Source organism: Neltuma alba, unplaced genomic scaffold (assembly GCF_004799145.2).
Source record: "Neltuma alba isolate B1F8T4 unplaced genomic scaffold, ASM479914v2 tig00012175_pilon, whole genome shotgun sequence".
Classification (NCBI taxonomy): domain Eukaryota; kingdom Viridiplantae; phylum Streptophyta; class Magnoliopsida; order Fabales; family Fabaceae; genus Neltuma; species Neltuma alba.
Window position 1 is genome coordinate 1 of NW_021636719.1, and position 23007 is coordinate 23007.

The 23007-nt window shown below is 32.4% G+C and overlaps 3 protein-coding genes across 3 annotated transcripts; 2 read left to right on the forward strand and 1 right to left on the reverse strand.

Annotated features, from left to right (window-relative positions):
• Positions 1 to 1668: 1668 nt before the first annotated feature.
• Positions 1669 to 3730, forward strand: LOC114724181 (cytochrome c oxidase subunit 5b-1, mitochondrial; the record flags this gene model as incomplete). Its single annotated transcript, XM_028910488.1, is given in 3 exon segments — positions 1669 to 1735; positions 1830 to 1909; positions 3265 to 3730. Coding segments are annotated over 3 exon segments (216 nt in total), but the record flags the coding sequence as incomplete, so codon positions are not given.
• A 9684-nt stretch (positions 3731 to 13414) lies between these two features.
• On the forward strand, positions 13415 to 16742 carry LOC114724180 (acyl-protein thioesterase 2-like). The gene is made up of 9 exons (XM_028910487.1): positions 13415 to 13731; positions 13930 to 14044; positions 15031 to 15067; positions 15210 to 15279; positions 15395 to 15499; positions 15703 to 15853; positions 15934 to 16016; positions 16136 to 16229; positions 16320 to 16742. Exons 1-9 carry the CDS (start codon positions 13701 to 13703, stop codon positions 16402 to 16404), a joined length of 771 nt encoding a protein of 256 aa, XP_028766320.1. The 5' UTR covers positions 13415 to 13700; the 3' UTR covers positions 16405 to 16742.
• A 955-nt stretch (positions 16743 to 17697) lies between these two features.
• LOC114724179 (late embryogenesis abundant protein 2-like) lies at positions 17698 to 18331 on the reverse strand. The gene is made up of 2 exons (XM_028910485.1): positions 18222 to 18331; positions 17698 to 18076 (listed from the first exon to the last, which is right to left on the reverse strand). The coding sequence occupies exons 1-2, from the start codon at positions 18273 to 18275 to the stop codon at positions 17756 to 17758; spliced, it is 375 nt and encodes a 124-aa protein (XP_028766318.1). The 5' UTR covers positions 18276 to 18331; the 3' UTR covers positions 17698 to 17755.
• Between the last annotated feature and the right edge of the window lie 4676 nt (positions 18332 to 23007).

Consider the following 23007-nt stretch of genomic DNA (forward strand, 5'->3'; position numbering starts at 1 on the left):
TGGAGGAATGATTGATTTTGGTTTAAACATCTGTTTTTCTTTTCTCCTTCCAATTATCTCCTCACAACTAATCTTAATTAGTAATTTCGTCTTGGAAAATGCATTTAATGTTTGTATCACTGAACCTTTCTAATAAGAGGCATTAAATTTTCACGTAAAAAGCCTATGGTTCTCATCTGTTAATTATCCCAGATGTTAGGTGATGATCCATTGGTTGATTCATTCTAAATGTATAGTGGCACTTTAGTTTCTGAAGCCTGTATTGTACCTTCTTGAGTTAGGAGAATCCTTATCCTTGCCATTTTAATCTTTTATTTTCATGCAAATCAAGACACTCCTAACCGGAATTTTAGGAGCCTGACTATTTATAAATTATTATATCTATGTTTGTAGTAATTTCTTTTTATTAATGTATGGTTAATGTACACAATGGTAGCAAGGTATTGTGAAACCAGTGATGCGTACTTTTAGATACAAATCTTTCTTGACCCTGTTCATTCTGAACATATTCAATTAACTAACTTTGAATACTCCTTTGTCATTGGAAATTCTTCTTATTTTATATCAACATATGCCCAAGAGCACAAATGGCAGCTAGGTAGTGTAAAACCATTGATGCATATATCTATATATAAATTCTTTTTTATCCTATCCGGTCTTCTTAAATTCAGTTAACTAACTTTGGTTAATTCCTTATCATTGGAAATGCTAATCATCTCTTTTCTTGGTTTTTTTAAAGTGAATAAGTGATGATGAGGTGGAATTAAGAATGATAACAACATATTGCTCCGGTCTTTAATATAGGACTTAATTGTTGAGTTGATTTTGGTCCTAAATATGAGACCCATTTTTCATATTTATCAATTTTCTCTAAATTACCCCTATAAATACTTCTTCAACCATAATCAAGTAAAAGAGGAAGAGGAGGTATTAAGAAAAATGATTATGGTATTTTAGGAAAAACGTGTCACATTTCTTATAATTAACTAACTTACCTAACTTTCTTAATCTAGTCAAATTACTTAAATGGGTCTTATATTAAGGACAGGAGGAGTATATAAACATCTGGATATCTTTCAGATTTAGTTGCTAACAGCTGACGTTCTGGTCTTCATTAGGAGAAATTTATCAACATCGCATTTTCTGAGGACAAGTAATGGGCATGATGTGACACACACACTGTATTATAGCTTTACATGGGTGTCACTAATTATGTGCGCCTATCTGATAAACGGCAATGCTGCATCACTTCTATGTACTTTGTTGCGGAAGGTTAAGAGTAAGCACGAGACTGGAATGCCAATCAAGTGTTATAGACTGACCATAGAATTGGCTCTTTGTGGCATAAATTTAAGATGGAAAATTCCTCTTAAACCCTCTTGCTGAGGGATTGTCCAGCCCTTATTAATTGCCTATTGGATAGGTTCTGAATTTTGAGTTTATCCAGGCATTGTTAAGCTTCTTGCTGTTTTCTTTTTCATTTTTTATTTGACAAACAGATGTCTACTGTGAAACTGTTAAATACCTGTTTCTTTCTTTCTTTGCCAAAAGTGGAAATTTTGCTTTCAGGTTTATGTTGGCTTCAGATTTACATTTTGACTCATTAAATATGATGATTTAAAATATGTTTCAACATTATCTATTTTCATCATTAGCTTTGTTTCGTAGGAAGCACCTGCTGTCATCAAGTCTTACTATGACAAAAGAATAGTTGGATGCCCAGGAGGTGAAGGCGGTAGGTGCTTCTTATGTTTCTTCATCTTCACTAGTTGATAAAAGTAGTATAATCTGGTGATTGCATTGAGGTGAACAACTTGTCTTGTCTGCAGAGGATGAGCATGATGTAGTCTGGTTTTGGCTGGAAAAAGGCAAGCCTCATGAATGTCCAGTTTGCTCACAGTATTTTGTGGTAAGTTGGATTGACGTTTAACGTATCATTTAATCTTATCCTTGATAATATTTTGGAATTGAGTATAGGTTAAAAGACACCTGTGTTTGCTAACTAACTTTCCCTTGTCCACATTCAGTACACCGAATGGAACAAGATAAAGAAAATGAATTTATAGATGGCAAATGCCTTTTTTGCCCCTTAATAAAAAATTGATAAAAAGAGAATTACTGTTAAGTAATAATAAGAGGAGTATGACAGGCATTATATATCTCAACTCTTTGAGTTTTTGTGCAAGGGAAAATGGAATCTTTATTAGTTGCAATAACAAAATGGCTCCCTGAGCATCAATTCCATGGGCCACTGCTTATCTTTGCGGTTAATAAACTTAGGCTGCTTATCTTAAGTCAACTTTCTGACCTTATGTCGTACAATATAGTGATAGAATCAGCCTGATTTGAAATTGAATGAAATTTCTATTTAGCTTAAGGCCAGCTCAGACCATATCTACTTACGGAGTAAGTCAGTAACTGGGAAACAGGCCCATGAAGCATATGTTCAGTAGTTAGGCCTCCTTAATTGATTAAAGTTCTACCTAAATATGTTTTTTCACCCCCTGCAACTGTTATTAATGACTTGAATTATGAATTACTTGGTGTCTTTTTCTGAGGCATACTATGATATATATACATATATATATATATCTACATTAGATATTTTACCTGTCCCTTAATAGAGGTCCGAATTTTGTAAAACTCACAATCCGAGGAAATACCAAAATCTATGTGATACCCCCTCCAGTCCTAAGTACAAGACATAGTTAACTACTTTATGGACATTAAGAAAATTGATTAAGTTGGTTATTTACCATCATTGTGTAAAAAATGTGTCATTTTTCCTCAAATACCTCTCTTAATGAGGGCATTTAGATGCGGAGGACAAAATGGGTGAGAAAAACTGTGAAATTTATGAGGGTAACATGGGGAAAAAATATTAAATGAGTGGGACAAAGAAGATTGAGGTGTACAAAATGAGTCTACATGAGGGGTATTTTTGGACATAAGTATTAATTATACCTAGAATTTTGTATTGGAACTAATATTTGGTGGGGAAAGCTGAAATTTGGGACCTATGTTAAGAGATGTAAGGAGGACAATTGTACATGCATAATAAGGCGTTAATGGTACCAGATTCCCTTTACAAGATGAATTCATAGCATGTCTTTTTATTATTTTGGTTCCATAGAGATTGGTAGTAAATGTTATCTGAAAAAATGCGGCCAGTGGGTATTAGGGCATTGGCCCTGTTAACATGGGTCCAACTTTTGCTTCTCTACTGCATAATGGCACTAATGACTCTACTTCGTATTTAAACAGCTGGAAGTGGTGGGACCCGGAGGACCACCTGATGGGCATGGCGATGACGACGAAGATGAACACCATTGATATCATCGTGGAAATTTCCGTCTGGAATAAATTCTGGAACGATGGAGAGACAATGTTTAGCATACTTTGAAGCCTTTTAAAAATCATGAGGCTTTTGTGTTTTTGTTGGTTTTTTAATTGGTCTATACCCTCTTCGATCTTTCAACTTTTGGGAGAGGTACTTTTCTGTGATTATTCAGACATAGGCTGGTCATTTCCTGGTGTTATGAGGTCAGTGTTAGATGATCATTTGTGCGGTGCCAAATAATTGATAGCAACTCATATTTCCATTCCAAATTTTCGAACCTTCAGCCTCTTGTCACCTAAATTACGAAAGGGGCGAAAGGGATCGTTTAGTCGAAGAATCATTTTCAAGTGAAGCCGTTAGCGCAGTAATCTTAGCATGGATTATTTCTAATTTTCATGCGTAATTTTTTTTCCAGTATAAAAAAGAAGAGTTAGATATTGATTTTTTTTTTAATAATTAGGACCTGTAATGTTTTTACATTTTTTCAATGAATGGATAGTAAATAATTTTGTGGTGAGCACTGAGCAGTTGTTTCGGTAGAACTGGGACGAACCGAAGGCTGGTTGAAGACGGAGCGGGCTTTACTTATCTGTTCCAAGAGCTGGTCTACAGAAAATTTTGTTTTAAGCATTTTGTTGCAACTCACATGATTATTTTTATTCTACATAAATAGAGGTTTAATTTTTACATATTTATTAGTTTTAATTAATTTTAACTGTTTTTTTTTAAGCCGTGTAATTTTGTTAATGAGATCTTATAAAAAGGTAGCAAGTCAAAACATCTCACTGGAGCTAAGAAAAGGAAGTTAACTCGTTAAATTTGTTTGAATTAATTTTTTTTTTTCATTTTTCTTCTATTCAAATCCGTTACACATATCTCCTTTCTCAACATCCAATCTGTATCACTATTAAATAAGAATAAAATTAAAATATTGATAATTAACTAGTCTCTAAGTAAGTTTTTTGGTTGCCCACCCAGCTCACCGGAGCTTTGCTCCGACTACATCTGGATCCAACCTGCATCGCGCACCTGGCTGTGGTGGGTGAGTCTCCCAACGGAGATTTCTGCATATGCTGAAGCTCGAACTCGAGACCTCGCTTAAACGGTACCAAGCCGCTTATCACTTGGACCAACCCTAGTTGGTAGTTTCGAAGTACGTTATATTATCGACTAACGATGTTTTTTCAGCAAGTGTCCTATATTTTGGGCCGGTCTCAATATGAGGCCGTATAATCGATCGGAAACCAGCGGAGGAGAATCGAGAAGACGCTATTTTATGGAAAAAGGACACTTGTTCTTCCTTGATGCCCAACACAGTGAGAGCTGGGTGGCCCCTTTTTTTTTTTAAAAAAAATAATAATCCCAAGTTAGCCTTTATGTCACAGAAAACTCAACGGGTTTAGATTAATCTGGATTTGGCCGTCGTAGGACCCCAAAGGCAACTAGCCTACCACTAAGTATTTAACACTGCTGCAGGCCCAAGGCTCGAACTCAAGGCCCATTGGTTAAGTTATGACGACCCTATAACAGTCGACCTAAGCGCTTGATGGTAGAGTCAGGTGGCTTTTTGCAAACATTGTCTTAATTATTAAAATAATTCTTTAACAAAATTTTCATTCTTTCCAAAAGATTTTATTATATCAAGAATAAAGACATAATTGAATATTAACTTCTTCTTTTTGGCATCATTTCACATGGATTTGTTCTATCTTAAAACATAAAATTACAATCTTATGTGTATAAAAAATTAATTTCAATGAGGGGAAATAAATTGAATAATTTCTTAAATAGTTGATGGGACCGAAAAGGAATTTATGTCATTTGAAAATATATAGAATTTTTTTTTAAAAAAAAAGGTAAGCATACAAGTGCAAGACATTAATTTTCTCCTCGTGTCCAGAAAAAGCATATACAAAGGACGAATTAAAAAAAAAGCCTCCAGCCTCACCGCCCTACATTCTTTTCTCCAAAAAAGGAACAAAATGAAGTGTTAATAAAATAATGCACTGAGATATGCTGAAATGACATATATATAAAATATTCTGAGCCCAAGAAATGCAATATGATTCTAATAAAATCTAAGTCAAGTAAATGGGATCAGAATAGAATAGATTCAAAGAGAAAAAAAGATAGTTGTCACTCTCTTTTCAGATTGAATTAATAGAGAAAGGCAAATTTAGAAAAGAGACTACGCCAATTTCTATAGAAACACCTTACCTACCAATATTCCCTCTACATCAATCCCATCATTTTCTTCAATACTAGTTTACTTTTCCTTATATATATATATATTCTTGCTTAGGTTTACACACCAAGAAAAGAATATTAAAAAAGAGAAGAATATTACTGACTCACTGAATTTTGAGTTCAATGTACGGATGAGGAAAATGGGATTAAAAGATTTTTAAAATCTAATTAGAATAATCTAAAAAGCTAGAGACTTTAATGATATTGGTGTGAATCCTCCTAAGTAGTTCAGCTAAGTTGTACCAAATTTCTTGAACTTTATGTCATACTTGGAGTTTTCATACTTATGTAGATAATTCTTATATTATTAATTTTATTTATTATTCATATGCTAATGACTTAAAGTTTTAAATTTTTTATCTGCATATAATTCAAAATTTGAGGAGCTATATGCAAACAAAAACTTGGGATAGTTTGGGATTATTTTCATAAACCTAAAACTTTAGAAGGCCAAGTTTATTATTAAGTTTTAAAGGTTAAGAATAAGAAGACTATCAACATGTAATGGTGTGGTCATAAATAGTGTCACATAAAATCAAATCTTTGTAAAAATTGGACAGGAGAATATAGCACTTGGTTTTCCATCCGCCATTAATTCCTAACTCATTTCCAACTGAAATTTTTTAAAAAATTTAAATGTTATTAACTTTAATTTAAAATTTAATAACTTTTTGACTTTATCTTTATTTAATATATATATTTTTTCAAAAAGTAGTAACCTATATAATATTAAATGAAACATAAAGTAATACTACATCCGGTTCTAAATATAAAATTTACTTTATAGTATAAATTATACTACAAATCATATATTATATTTAAGACAAAAAATGATACATTCATATAAAAAATTTAATAAATTAATTTATAAATAGAATAAAAAAACCTTCTCCCTGTGGATACTAAGAATATGTTTAACGCTGGATCATTTATCTCTGTGAGTGCTCTAAGTTGGAAATATTGATAGCTCGCATGTTAATACCGGAATTTGCCAGAGAAATTGTAAGGGACTAATTTTTTTTAAAAAGAAGATAAATAAAAGCATCTCTGTATAATAGCTTTTTGATGTATATGAGTTTTGAGTTGCTATAACTTTTTAACACTTCTTAAAAAATAATCATAGAGTTTGAAATAACTTAGTTTTTATATGATATCATTATTTTATTTTGCCATAAAAGATCCACCCTAACAGTTTTAAAAAAAAAAAAGAATCTCAAAAAAAATATTTAAATTTTAAAATTTTAAATCAGTTTTGTTCACTACACTTTAATAACAATTAACAATATTTAAGAGGTAAATAAGAACACATTTTTGTAATCATCTCTGATTTGAGATTTTAAAATTTTAGAGGTATTTTTATGAGATTTTTTCTTTTAAAAAACTATAAAAATTTGTATGATTTATAAATCATACATAGAATGAAATTTATATCAGACACTTCGTAAAATATTGAGCCCTTTACTAATGTAAAAAAAAAAAAAAGCAACATCCACAATGCAAAAATTAATTTTTTATTAGAATTTTGATGATATATGAAACATACCAATCCAATGTTTAACACAAATCACTTATAATATATTCTTGCAAATTAAAAAATACATTAAATTGATAAAAATTTTGGAATTTATCCTTATTAATGTTTTCTCTCACTCTCTTTGCATTTACAAATCATTTTCACATTTTTCTCTCTTTCTATTAAAAATTAAATAAGAATAAAATTAAAAAAATAATCATTAAATTCCCTATAAATAATTTATATTTATGATAAAAAAAACTTCCCCTAGAGAGTGGTAAAGTACACTCTATATGAGTTCAAAGTGGTTCATCATTTGAGTTTGACTTTAAATGATGAGTTTAAATAGGTTATGTTTAATGATAGAAAGAGATCAAACCTAACATCAAAGCAATTTTGAAACTTTGTTAAGCAATAATTAAGTTAATTCTGCTTTTTATAGCGGCTGGCTCAACTCATAATGATTGGATGATTTATTTTTCCCCCCTCTTTACTTACTTTTACTTCAAAAGAAGGCAGGTCTTGATAATTATTGTGTTGCTCATAAAGTTCAATAATTGTTGTCTAGTAATACAACGTGCAACTTCAAGACTAATTAACACAAAATGTAATTAAAGTTATAAAAAAATATAACTTTTTTCAAATAAGTTAAATTAAATAGGAGTGTTACATTACTTTTCTTAACAATATTTCTCTTTCTTTTTTTTTTTAATATTTAGTAAGTAGAAATAACAACAACTTGTGGAAGTGATCATTGGGACACAGTTTTTCTTCTTTGATTTCTATCACTAGTAAATTGATGATAGTCATATTTCAAAAAAAAAAAATTTTAAATACAAATTTCATATATTTATTCAAAAAAATTATAAATATGAGAATTTAATTGTAAATAAATATGAGTAAATTATAAAATTTAAATGTTTAATTTATAACTGATGTTCTCATATTTATAACTTATTTCTTTAATAGAAATTTTAAAATGTAAATAATATTAATTTGAATTTTTAGAATCGTGTGATTCTTCTCCCCAGAGGCTCTACACATTCAAGTGGGGATCTTCATTTCAGCATTGTACTTGAAGCTCATGGGAATTTTATATGGTGATGGAAATATAATAAAATATAACTCTACCCTCTTATTAAGATCTGTCTTGTCAAAGTGACTAAAACTTGGGTAGGTCTGCGTCCCATCCAAATATGATCTCAATATTTTTAAAGTTATTACTTGTTTTCTGAAGGCGGACGGAACTGATTCTTCTATCCGAAAGCTATTAACCAATTCTGTTCCTTTTGCTTGTTTTATACATAAGAAAAGAGTTTTATTTCATATCCTAAAACTATTTAGTTTAATACTACCTCCGATCCTATTTATAAGAGCTAGTTGACTATTTAAGGAGATTAAGAAAAGAAGTTAAGTTAGTTATTTGTAATAAATATGTGTTGTCTTTTCTAAAATATCCTTACTAATCAAGTATATTGGCTAGAACTATGATTGTTAGAAAACCTATGTTAGAAAAAAATACATAAATATAAAGATAAAGTGCATTGGGGTCTTATATTTAGAACCAAAATAAAAGTTAAACAAAGTCTTATATTAAGGACTTGAGGTAGTATATATTAAGTGATTTTAACTAAGTGATTTTAAGTTGTGTATGGTAACCATGCTATAGAAATTTGGTTTTACAAAATACAAAAGTATTTTTTTTTAGGAGCCATAGCCATGTTAACTCTAAGAGTTAGTTAGATAATCTTGATAAATTGAGAAAACTAAATGAATTATTTAATTTTAACAAATGTAACATGATTTTTTTTAAAATACCCTAACGGCGTAATAGGTTATATAAGTTAGATAAATTAGTTTGAAAAAATAATAAATATGAATAAAAATTGAATTAAATCATTATATTCAAAATCATAACCAACTTTCTAACTAACTCATATACTATTTTCGGTTCCTAATATAAAATCTCATTTGATTTTTATTTTGATACTAAATATAAAATTTTAATCCACTTTGTCTCTCATATTTATGTATTTTTTCTCAAGGTAGTCCTTCTAATAATAATAGTTCTAACTAATACACTTGATTAGCAAGAATATTTTAGAAAAAACAATACATATTTATTATAAATGACTAACTTAACTTATTTTATTAATCTCCTCAAATTAGACAACTAGCTTTTGTAATTAAGACCGGATGTAGTATTTAGTATCAAAAGACTATAATTCGAGAATACAATGTCTAATTATATACTAGTGTAAGACAAGAAAAGTTTGGGGAGTGAGAAGCAAAGTAATTAAATTCCCTACCAAGTTTCACCCAAAAAAAAAAAAAACTCCCTACCAAGAAAGTTGAAGTTGTAATCCTTTCTTATTACGAAAAGTGAGAACAGAATATCATTTCTAGTGTGCATGACAGCTTAATGCAAACGTCAGTTGTAAAATATTTGTTTTCTTTTGGCCTTCCATGGTTCTCCATTAATGTTATACATATATGTACAGTTGAAGATTACAATAAAAAATTTGCATCCGTATGAGGTTATTTAAATATAAATGAATAATTTTTGTTACAACAAGAAACTGAAAGTTTGAGCACCTCACCTTACTCATCTCCCACAAAAGCCATTATCATATTTAAGTAAATAAAGATCAAACTGTTGGAAAAACACTTAAGGGATAAGAATAATAAATAACTGATAAATAAACAGTGACAATTATTTTATTTTTATGTGTTATATTAATATATTAAGAGTTAATATCATTTTTAGTTTTTAAAATCTGAACTCATTTTGGTTTTGATCTTTTAACTAATATCATATTCAGGAACTAAATTATTTTAGCGATAAAAATTTTTTAGACGGATCAAAATGAGGTCAGATTCTAGAAATCAAAATTGGTAACTTTGAGTTTTAGGGATAAAAACAAAACAAGATTGAATTTTAGTCACTGAAAATGATATTAAGCCATATATTAATAATAGTTTGATAGCCATATTGAGAGTTTCAAACTTTTCATGAATTAGGCACAAATCCTTACTTTAATGTGAAAAGTTGCTTAATATAGGAAGAATTATAGCAAGATCCCATAAGAAAATATATTTACAAAAAAATATGATAACAATTTAACAGTTTGTAATAACAAATACTAAAGCAGGAAAAAACAACAAATTTTAGCTTCTAAGTTATTGAAATTTTTTAATAATTATTTTCTTTTTTTAAACCTTATAGTAATTCTTCTTCTTATAATCATAAATATATTTGCTTACTTTACCTTAAAACATTTTAAAACACTCGATGTGACATATAATTCACTTGTTTAATTTATTTCTCTCAACTAATATCCACTTAACTATAAATTTATCATTTTATTCCAAAAAGAGGGAAATATATATAGTGCTAAAAGCATATCTTGTCTGCTCATAAATAGACGCACCCATTTGTCCCGATGCAATGGTGTGGCTTGGACCTATATATATATATATATGTACGTATATATGTATATGTATACATGTATGTATATGTATGTTTTTTTCCCCCTCTCTTTCTCCACACATATTGATTGTTAAGCATCAAAGCAGTTGACAAAAACCAAAAAGTTGCCTTAACTTCTGCTTTACTGCCCTAAATTTTTGACCTCATATTAGATGCTTAACCACTAGTTGACTGGTCAACCAATCAAAAGTTGCCACGTCACCTGCATGTCTCAAGTTTAAGTCAACTGTATAATAATAATGTTCATGCTGCTTTTGTTTTGTTTCCTGGCACTGTCGTATTATAAAACCAAACCAAACCCTAAATTCTTTCATCTTTTTATGCAAGCAGATCTCCATCCTAAGATATTGAAATCTCCCAAAAATCTCCACCCTTAAAAGAACCATCCTTTTTCAGCTTTCCCATTTTTTTAATGCTATTCTCACATTAATCTATGTTTTGATATCAAAGAGTTTGCACTATTGAGATTTCATCTAATCATCAAAAGCTTCAAAACATCATGCTTTTCTCTGGTTTCCAAATAGGGCCTCTTAGAATAATCATGGCATTGCTTTTAGGTTTCAAACGCAGCATTATTAAAGCATGTCATTTGAGAGAATAATCAGAAGAAAGTAAATTACTTGAGAATCAATGTTTTTCACTTTACTTCAAATGGGACCTTTCTCATGTCAGAGTCTTATGTTTGATCATTCCTTAATCACCTAACAGGGGGGAGAAACCCTAAATTGCAACTATGCAACTGCAGAAGTAATGCTGCAAAACTAAGAAAAAAGCACTGGCTAATGAGAGCTTCAACTAACTGAAACTGAAATAATTTTTGCAACTAGATATATGAAGTTTATGTATATTATTCATGGCTTTGTGAACAATGTTTCCAAAAGCTTATATAAGTATATATACATATATATATTTATCATCCATAAGAAGGGGGAAAAAGACAAAGCATATAAACCATTTTGAAGTTTCCAAGCAATCTGCAATAAATAGTTCAGCTGATGCATAGCGGCGTACAATGAATGGACTCGTTCCCTTTATTTTAGTGATTTTGAATTATCTGAAGCTGTTCTTTTTTTTTTTTTGGGTAACTTGTAATTTAATAGAATTAAGGTGTACCACTCTATTTCTTATTATAAGTTACGTGTATCTCAAACCCGCAAATCAAGAAATACATTAAATTAACTAGTTTTTTTTTTCCACATTTACCTTTATTAAAAGTTAAGAGAGAGAGGGAGGGAGGGGATGGACTGCATAGGAAATGAAAAGTTAAAAGAAAGAGATAGAAAGGGAGAGGGAGAAGGACATGTTGCGAGGAGCCATTACTTCAGACTTAAATTAATAATGTTTATTAAATTAATAGGGATAAAATTGGAAAAATTATTAATTATACTACAACTGACTTATATTTTGAAACAAACTTTTAGGGTACAAGTGACCTATAGTAAGGAATAGAATGGTAAATTTGTTCGGGAGCTTTCACTTAGAAATTTTGGATATCCAGAAGTTTTTTTTAGAGTTAATTTTTGTCAAAAGTTTAAAATTATAACAATATTGCTCGCTACTATAAAAAAACTAATATTGACCATTGACATTTTTAACAACAACGGTAATAATGTTATGATTTTAAACTTTCAACACAAATTTGCTCTAAAAAGAAACTTTTTGATATCCAAAACTCTTAAGTGAAAACTTCCGGAACAAAATTTGTAGCTTAACCCAATTAAATAAGTAAAGAGAGGAAATGATATGCTTTCACTTTTTTATATTATTATCTCTTCTGAATTTATAAGCTTTTACAATAAAAAAAAAAATTCTGTAGATTCTTTAAAATTTTATCTTCTTTAGGCTACGTGGGATATGTAGGCCTTTTTCACTTTTGTCATAGAAATTAGAGAATGGCCGTTACTGCGAGAATCAAAGCAGCAAATATCTGCACAACTTGGGGACGCTAAAATAGGGAAATTTATATAAATCAAAATCAAAGAGAAAAGATGGGCAGTAGTGGGATATATTCTAGTTGGAGTCCACTAAAGCCATATCTAGAGCAGACATGAGAAAAGGCGTGCAGCTATCTGCTAATAAATTATAATACTGATTTGATAAATAATGAACTCTTTTTATGCTTCTTAAGATTCCAAAATAAAATTATCTATATGAAAAAGTAATAATATTTAGCCGTTATGTTTTTCAAGTATTGGGTTTGAAGTTTTCTTTTTTTATTTTGTCACTACGTTTAGGAGGAGGTCTAGCATTTGTACTTATATGTAGTTTCTCTTGAGTCTCCAGTATGAACAAACAAAACTTTTCTCATAGTGGGGTTTGAACAATGAGTTAAGTGGCAAGCAAGAAAGCAAGAGAGAGTAAAGTTAGTGTGAAAAGCTTATACGCTTTCTTCTTGTCAATTCTAAAATGGAAATCCAGTTTAATGAGAGAGCTTAATTGTTATACCATTTATCAAACTACGGAAATCAGGAGGAAATTCCTAGAAGAAGCTTACTTTCGCTTTCCAACAGTCACAAGTTTTATTTATTTTGTTCTGGAATTTCCTTTTGTCCTCAAAATTTAAAACTTTTTTTTTTTTTAATGTTTGAGGTTAATGGGCATCCATCAATCATGCAGAAATGTATAAAATGATTGTAGCTAGGAAAAATATATGCATAACTATTTTTCTTTTATTGCAAGCTGAGGCTTTTCTTTCTTGTTTTCAGTAATATTCTCGGTAGCTGTTGCTGGGATTTGCTTTATGTTCTGGCCACTGCCCTCGGCATAGATTCCTCTCTTTGTGCGAGTACTCAGAGATAGATAGATAGATAGATAGATATAGAGAGAGAGAGAGAGAGGGAGGGAGAGACCTCTCTCCTAGTTGGGAAGCTCATGGGCGGATGAATGTGCTCTCTCTGCTAGGATTCTCTTATAAAGGCTTTCTGCTTTTGTCTCTATCTTTACCTCTCCTTTTCACAGATGCTCTTCTAGGCGGTTTTAGGTGCAGTATCTATACACACAGCTTCCATATTCACACGTTCTGTATAAAGGGACATCGCCATTCTGCATCTTCTTCACTGCAACATTGCATTAGCTAGCCGGGGTGCTTCCAACTCTTTGCAAGAGGCAAAATGAGCTATGCACATTCTCAAATGGGCTCCGGTTTGTTCTTTACTTTCTTGTCTTCTAACTGTTTGTGCCATGTACTGTATTAGATAAGTCATTTTTTTAAAGTTTTTCCTCTGTTTCTGTGAGCCGTATACAGGATCATCTTTATAGTTTCCCTTTCAAACTCTACGAGCTATCTTCAAAGTTCACATAAGTCGCTGGGTCTTAGTTTTTCTGCCTTCAAAATTGCAGGTAGTAGAACTGCTAGAAGAAGTTTTGAGTTTGGGAAGACCCATGTGGTGAGGCCCAGAGGAAAACACCAAGCTACTATTGTTTGGCTGCATGGTCTTGGTGATAATGGTTTGAGGTATGGATTATGCGTGCTCACTTTTGTTATATGTCTTCCTCACATTGTCATAACTACCAGCCATTCATCTTCTTTAACGTTGTTTATTGCCCTATTTGTACTCCTGAGGATCTCTTCATTAACTTCTCCCACCATCTTTGTTTTTCAATCTTTAGTTCCTTTTTTGTTGTATTCTTTAACATGTCATCCTTTCTATTTATGTTCACCACAGTATGAGGGATCAGGAAGTTAACAGCTTTGAGCTAAGTAAATTCAATTAGTAATATTCGGTTAGAGATGAAAATAATTTTATACTCTGTATCTAGCACTCACTTCTTCTCTTCCAATAAAAAAGGTTGATTATATTCCCGTTCTTGTTGTGTACTGCCCCTTTGCATCAAGTACGTGACTCGTACATGAATGATAAAACTTTTGTGAGAAGAACGTGAAAAATTTTGACAGGTTCCAAATTTGGGTTTTCTTATGTTGAATGTTTTGTCTCTTCCTGCTCGGATTCTAGATGGAACAAATTCTGTATGAGAAAGTTGTGGTATATATTGCGAACTGGTATATATAATCTAGTTTTAATTGCTGGTGTTCGACTTCTGAGAGTATATGCTAAGTTCTCAGTTGGGGACCACATGCTCATATGCTTCCCCACCCCATTGAGCAACTGGGCATGACTTTTTACCGAAGAACCTCAGCACCCTATTACATTCCAGAATTATTCTCTTAATCTACTGTGATAAAAAATAACAGCTTGAATTTGAACATTTTAATGCATGGTTTAGTTATGCTGGACAACTTTAACTAGCAAACTTGTGGTTCGACGCTGGCTGTCTTCTTTAGAAATATATTCTTTTAGCATGCCATATGAGACATCCAGAAGAGCTAAAATTGCCTCTTCTCCTGCTGCGAATAATGATGATTTTGTTGGGTGCCTTATTAGACGACTCAAGTTTTGCAACTACCCAGAGGTTCTGATTTTCTGCTTTGTTTCTTTGCAGCTCATCTCAACTCGTGGAATCCCTTCGACTCCCAAATGTAAGAACTCCTATGCCTTATCCTAGTTTGAGCTTATCTAACGTGCTGTTCTCCACACGTATTCTCATCTCCTGCCAAATAATACTTTTGATAAATCTGAGATGCTATCATATTTTCTTCCTTATGATCTGATATTATGCAGGTAAAATGGATTTGCCCTACCGCTCCAACACGTCCTGTGGCAGTACTTGGGGGTTTTCCTTGCACTGCATGTAACACCAAACCCTTCTTATCTCCCTGCTCATGTTGATTAAATCAGAACTATGTAACTAGTACTTTACCAATGGTGAAATGATCAAATCTGTAAATTTAATATTAATCAATCAGGGTTTGATGTTGGAGAACTCTCAGAGGAAAGTCCAGATGATTGGGAAGGATTAGATGCCTCAGCTGCACATATTGCCAACTTGTTGTCAACGGAGCCAGCTGATGGTACTTTCTGGGATCATTACTTATCAGTATCACCTACTTCAATAGTTTTACATTTTCAAATATATATTACTTTATCTATGACCATATTTCTGGGTAAAGAAATAGGAGTGGGAAAAAAAATGATCAAACTATACAGATTAAGTTATATAACCTTTCAGTCTTCCTCTTCTAGCTTCAGTATTGACATCAGTTTTTTGTGTCAGTGAAAGTTGGGATTGGAGGCTTCAGCATGGGTGCAGCAACAGCCATATATTCTGCTACTTGTTTTGCTATGGGTAGGTATTCAAATGGCATCCCATATCCTGTTAACATCAGAGCAGTTGTTGGACTAAGCGGCTGGCTTCCAGGATCAAGGTATGATAGCATTTAAATTGTATGCTCTTTTGGGTTCATTTTTGCAACCATCATTTTCTAAACGGTGAGTTATTATGTAGGAGCCTAAGGAACAGGATTGAAGTGTCACATGAAGCCAGAAGGCGAGCTGCTTCATTACCCATTTTGCTGTGCCATGGAAACAGTATGTATCTGCATGACTATTGTGCAGAAGTCACCCTTTGTTTTCCATCAGAGTCATGTTTATTACAGCAGCAGTAAAATTGTTAATTCACTAAGCCTGACTTGAATTAACTTTTGTAGATGACGACGTAGTCCTGTACAAACATGGAGAGAAATCAGCTCAAACCCTAATTTCAGCCGGATTTCAGTACATTACATTCAAGTGCTATGATGGGTAACTTGTTTTCTTTTAGCAGGAGTCATCAGAATTTAAACTGATCAATTAAAAACCATGGTCTCACCTTTTGGTTTGGCTTCTGTGCAGTATTGGTCATTACACAGTTCCCAGAGAGATGGATGAGGTCTGTAATTTGCTTAGCTCAAGGCTTGGGCTTGATGGAACCCCATAAATGGGATGATCAGTATCAATGGGGGTATGGAGGAAGAAAAGGAGGAGAGACAGAGGCACATGATAAGCGAGTAGGTAGATTCGTCAGTGAAGGGTTCATGGGTAAATAGGGTATAGGAGATTTAATTTTCTGAATGTGCTTTTTGGCGTATTACTCTATTATATCATATTTTATTGAATTACCCCTAGAGACTCAGCTAGTTGTACTATTAGAGCGTTCTTTTTTTTTTTTTTTGCCTTTTAAGTTTTGATTATTGTAACAATACAGAGGCTTGGCCTGCTTATCTATGAGGTTTACTCTGAATGGTGGGAGTAAATAAAGTTTCTGGCTTATCAAACTGTCCTTCTTTTACTTACTTTTTTCAGTCTTTAACTAAATTTATATATTGGCTTTGGGAATTCTTTGGCATTGACAATACATGATGAGGTATAGCATAATATGTATTGATTATCAGGACACTGTAAAATTAATAAACACGTTGTAATACATGCTATGTTAATGCGGACCTTTTATTTTTGTCTCTATCTGGTGAGCATAGAGTTAAAGTGGCCTTGAGTTTAGCCCAATTAACTAAATTATCCTCCCAGATCTTAGTTAAAGATTAGAGCACTTTTCCATCTTAGTAAACCATGATTTCAAAAGTGTTTTTACGAAATAAATATTTGGAAGAGGTTATCTCGTTTTGCGGAAAAGTACTTCTAAAACCACGGTTTTGAGAATGCTAAACACTCTCTAAAATAGCGTTACCACGAGAACTTCAGTTTGCAATTCAGACTATTATGACTAGATTGGATCACACACATTGAAGAATTCGCTAGGCTTAGCATTCTATGTTATCATTGCTTAAATTAGAAGTTAAAACAACTTTGCAGGATTTCTGCCAAGGCAATTTCCCCTTCTCTGCAGAATTTTTTTTCCCTTCTCTGCAGAATTGTATCCGTGGACTTTTGGTAAATTTGTTTATCTGAGTTTAGGATTTTTGGTATGTTTGGATTGTTTGATTGAGAGAATAGAAAAGTAACGTTGATCTGGCTTATACACCCACCATATCAGTCCTGCAAATCTGACACGTTCTGCACTATGAATAAAGTAGAAAATCAGTTTCACTGTCACTTGGTCTTGTCATTTTTTGCTTGTTTGTTTATCCTTCTGCACGCAAGTCTATATATATTATCACATCTCTGATATTATTGAGGACAAAATAATGCCCAAGGAAACACAAACTGACACCACACACTGATCATGAGACACGACATCACAACATAGTTGAGACTGAAATTTGAGAAAACATCACGACATTACATATGAGGAAATGACTTCACATTCACAACATTAAGAAGAAGAGAGTCTTCTAGTAAGTTGTGGGAGGGTGGGGAGGGTAGTCGTCATCTTCATCATGGCGGGCCATACCGAATGTATTCTTCACAGAGTCAGTGGCACTCTGTGCCATGCCCTTCACCCTCTCCCCTGCCTGCTGCATGAACCCTTCGCTATTGTCCTTTCCTGACTGGGCCGACTCCCTCGTGGACTGGCCCATCTCCCATGCCCTGTCATTTGTTGCCCCACCCTTCTCTCGGGCCCTCTCCCTAACACCTTGGGCCGCGTTCTGGGCCTTCTCCTTCACCTCCTGGGCTTTCTCCCCAATGGTGCCCATCGCCTGGTTTGCCTTTTCCTGTGCCACCAACACACACAAGTGAGTCTTGCTGTCTTGCTGTGATCTTAAACATAAAAACCAGTGAAGCTAATTTTTGTCTTCAAAATTTTATAACTTTTCCCCAAAACTTAATTAGAGAAGCAGAGGTAGATGGATTCATTACCTGAGTTCGGCCTTTGGTTTCACCAGCTCTGAAGCTCTGTTCATGGGACGACATTTTTGTGTGCGCTTGAGAGGTTGGAATACCTTTGTGTCTGTCTGAGGTTGGGAAGTCTCTGTCCTGAGTGATCAAGATCAAGAAGGATTGGCTGTGTCTGTGGGGAGGGTTAAGGTGTGTTGCGGGGTGTATTTATAGTATTTCATGGTTGATGTGTGACAGACACGTGTGCAGCTTCATGACACGTTTGAGGACACGTGTCAGGATCAGGGGAAGTGATATCCGACTTAGGACTTCGAAAGGATTTGATTGAGGAAGGAGCCTTCTGCATATATAGACACGTTCAATGGCGGACACTAATGAATGAAAACTTTGTGATCCAGCAATCTCATTGTGTGCGCATTATTATTCCCCCAAGTTTCAGTCGGAGCAACCTAATTGGTTTAGCTCAATTGCATATTCTCCCTTTAATTCTAAATATAAGACCCATTTTGTAGTGTAATTTACATTACAAAATAGATACTCCTCCAGTCTTTAATATAAGATTCATTTAACTAATTTGATTAAATTAAGGGAGTTAGGTAAGTTAGTTAAATAGAAGAAATGTGACATGTTTTTTCTAAAATATCATAATCATCTTTCTTAATACCCCATCTTCTTTTTCTACTTAATTATAGTTGAAGAAGTATTTATAGGGGTAATTTAGAGAAACTTGATAAATCTGAAAAATAGATCTTATATTTAGGACCAAAACCAACTCAACAATTGAGTCCTATATTAAAAACGGAGGCGTATTATATTTATGACTGGAGCAATATTATATATGGCTCAGAAAAATTAATCGGGGCAAAATTTATTGGCAACAACAACAACCTCTTCTCGATTCCCTGAACTGCAAGACCTCGCTGTATTAATCTTTGATGATATATTGCTAATGAAAAGACATTGTTCGATGATTTCATTGGGTGTTTTTTTTTTTATTATTTGGTCGCTCTATCCCCTTTTATACCATTTGATCTATCCTTCTTCTCTCTTTCTCTGTCCAAATGATTCTCTATTGTTTTCTCTTTGGTAGATGCCTCGTTAAACTTAATAGGATCATCAGAGAGTGCATTTGCCAATGGCTAGAAGATTGAAATGACCTAAACTATCCTGTTTAATCACGTAAATTGGAATTATATTCTTAATAAGAACCTATATTATCAATAGGAATATTTTTTTTAAGAAAAATCAAATATTTAAAAAACAAAATACATTGAGATATTATATTTATAATCAATTTCAATCCTCATGTAGCTTTTAGATTAAGAGCTAGAAGTAGCATATTTGGATGTGTTTGTCAGTTAAAAATGCCATAATAACCCACAAAGACAGTAACTGTCAACCCTTCACTAATGACCACAAAATATCATCTCCCTATGAATCTCCATTGGCCCTAAAATCACTCTCTCTTTCTCTCTACGACGCCTCTTCCTTCCTCACATAAATTTGATGCTTCCTTCTTCTTCATCATCTTCCTTCTTCCCATACTGTGTCAATCGGAGCATGACTAACTTCGGCCTCTTCAAACTTTTATTTGTCTTCTAAGACTCAAATCTCCATAATAATATGTAGATATCCTTCCATGGCCCAAGTCTCCACTTGCGCCCTCCACAAACTATAACATCCAAATTATCGTTCCTATAGCTTGGAATTGGGACATATAACTTGAGAATGAATTTGGGTTAAGGTTTAATTAAGTCTAATATAATTAGGTAGCTAGTAAATAAGATCAAACAGGACAAAATTGAGAGAAGTAGTAACATATACAGGATCAAATGTGAGGACTTAAATTCCGGGGCTTTAGGGCCAGACGGAAAGACTTGGATGGAAACAAGAAGATGGTTGTGGAGGAGGTCTTGTGTTGTTGCTCATGGTGCTGCTAACAGTGCTTTGTGTATTGATCATCCTATCATGGTAATTAAAACAATAAACAATGAGGAAAGGGAGATTCTTTTTCAAGCTAGTTGTAAAAGAGCCATTTCACAGTTTTATGGCAACAATTGAATGCAATATAATCCATCTTGTTCCTATTATAAATCACATTCTAAAAAGTGTGCTATTGGTTCTTCTTATATAGGGTATTTGGTTTGGTAGTTTTGAGAACTGTTAAATATTTTTTTATCATACAGGTTCATATTTAATAAGGATAGTCAAAGAGGACAAAAATTCGTATAATGTTAGATTTTAGTATATTTAATAAGAATAGTATGAAAAATTATTTAAATTTTGTAACAAATTTAATATCATCAATCATCAACTATTACCAACTATTAACTATCAATCATCAATCATCAACTATCAACTATCAACTATCAACTATATACTAGAAATATACTAGAAATCTTGTAATACCCAGATATTCAGTCAGGTCGGATCGAATTTCACAATCAATGTATTTTGCTTGGTGTATTATTAATAAAATCATATTACAATTCAAAATATATTATTTTGAAAGAACGTGTTATTTAAATGTATTAATGAGAAATTATTAATTAGAGAATTAACCAATCAAATTCAAGTTAATAAATGATTATGTTTCAAATGGATTTCCAATTTATTGATTGGGATATTAATACAATAATATCTTTTATGGCATATATTAATTATATTAGATTGAAAATGGATTTTGAAAATTATATTAGTTGTAATAATAACATTCAAAATAACATTTGAAAAATAACACGTTCCTTCAAAAAAATTATATTTTGTCAATAATAAGGACAGTTTGATTATAAATTAGTTCAATAAGGAATGATGGCACCCGTCCTAATGATTGACTTAAATTAAATGATGATTTCAACGTCCATCCAAAAATATTTAATTATATGAGATTTGTACATATTAAATTAAATAAGGTGCATTATAATTATAATTATAATTATAATTAAATGAGAATTCAATTGGACAATCAAATAGAGAAATTAGAATCCCCATTTCCATTCAAATCATATGGATTAGAGAACATTAAGGAAAATTTTAAATTAAAATCAAGGTAATGAAGTAAATTGATTCTCATATGATTTTCAAATAAAAATTTCTCTAATTAACCCATTGATCCCTTTGGCGTGCACGATATTAATTGCATCATGACTAAAAAGAGCAATGTCCCCACCATTTCTTTCACGTTATTTACAATGCTCCCCATAATTAACTCATTCTTTTCACGTAATTTACAACGCTCCCCATAATTAACTCATTCTTTTCACGTTATTTGTCTACATTTCTCTTAATTAACCCACTCTCACACAGCTTCATAATTCGATGTCAAAGCAAATGGTGAACTTCCCTCATGATCTGATCAAGGATGTAGATTGTAGCAAAGAAACGTGGTGCATTATTGTTAGAGTGCTAAGGAAGTGGAGAGTAGCTAAGAAGTCCCCACCCTTTGATGTCTAGAAAGTTAGTATGATTTTGTCCGATGTTTGTAAGTAATAATATTGTTTTGTTCATTGAAAAAAAATATCTACAGTGAACTCATTTCATTGTATTCTATGCAACTAGAGTGATGATAGGATTGAAGCTTCGGTTGCTCATAAAGGACATATACAAAGATATGTCAAAGATTTTGTAGAGGGTGGGGTTTATCAATTTGAGAACTTCGAAGTTGTGGACAATGATGACGACAATTACAAAACTTATGACTATCCTTGCAAAATTATGTTCCATGCAATGACATTTTTTTAAGAGCATGATTTGCCAATCCCCCTATATGCATTTAACTTTGTTTCAATCAAGGACATTGCCAACAACAATGCCAAAAACAATGAATTAGTTGGTTAGCATTCCTTTCCTATATTGTTTTCGTTGATTGTGTCTAATGCATGTTTATGTTTTGAGTGACATTATATCTATTTTAGCTTCTTCTTACCAATTCAACAAGTTCACGCAGATATTATTGGATTTCTACAAGCATTTGGGAACTTGGTTGATCATAAAAATGATTCTGGAATAACAAAGAAATTAGCTCTCACCATTGCTGATCAAAAGTAACATACTTTTTTTTCTCATCTAGGACCTCCAACAAGTAAGGATAAAAATAGATGATTGGACGTCAATTTGACATATTCTTATCTTATTATCGTTTATTTGCAGTGAAATCTGGGTAAATGTATCTCTTTTTGGGAAGGTCGCAAAAAAAACATTTGATGCCAGGACAGATGATTTAGAAGTCCCCACCATAGTTGTCATACGGTTTGCTAAGATTGCAAAGAAAAAAAGTATTTGTATATTGTTAGCAGTATCTCACTGATCATGTTTTTCTTTTATGAGACTTACGCTTCAATTTCAATTTTGGTTCAAGGTTATGGACACATATCTAATGCCTTTTATGTCACAAGAGTTTATTTCAATCCAGATTTTCCAGAGGTCAGGAGTTTCACTGACAGGTAAAAACTTATCGTTGTTTTATATTAATCAAGCATTTGTATTGTAAGTGTGTGTGTGTGTGTATCATAGTGTTCCCAAACTTAAATCTCAACTTCCCTTCACAGCCTCAATGTTATGCCTGGAGCAAGTTAGGCTTTCTCACAGATCTCCTCTACTATATTGCTCGAGATTACTAGTGACCGTCTCTTAACTTTCCCTACTAGAATTCCATTGGGTGAAATTTCCAGATTAACGGAGGCCAGTATTTTCATTTCATCAACTTTTTGTCGTGGTAATTACTTTTTAAATGTTTGAATGTTTAAATTACTAACTTTATTTCCATATAATTTATTAGGCATCAGAAGTTGTTACCAAAGTAACCATC

Coding starts and splice junctions, on each gene's coding strand:
- LOC114724180 (XM_028910487.1), top strand. CDS start 13,701: ATGAGCTATGCACATTCTCAAATGGGCTCCG. Junction 15,068..15,209: donor AATCCCTTCGACTCCCAAAT/GTAAGAACTCCT, acceptor GATATTATGCAG/GTAAAATGGATTTGCCCTAC. Junction 15,854..15,933: donor GGCTGGCTTCCAGGATCAAG/GTATGATAGCAT, acceptor GTTATTATGTAG/GAGCCTAAGGAACAGGATTG.
- LOC114724179 (XM_028910485.1), bottom strand. CDS start 18,275: ATGTCGTCCCATGAACAGAGCTTCAGAGCTGGTGAAACCAAAGGCCGA. Junction 18,077..18,221: donor AAACCAAAGGCCGAACTCAG/GTAATGAATCCA, acceptor TTGGTGGCACAG/GAAAAGGCAAACCAGGCGAT.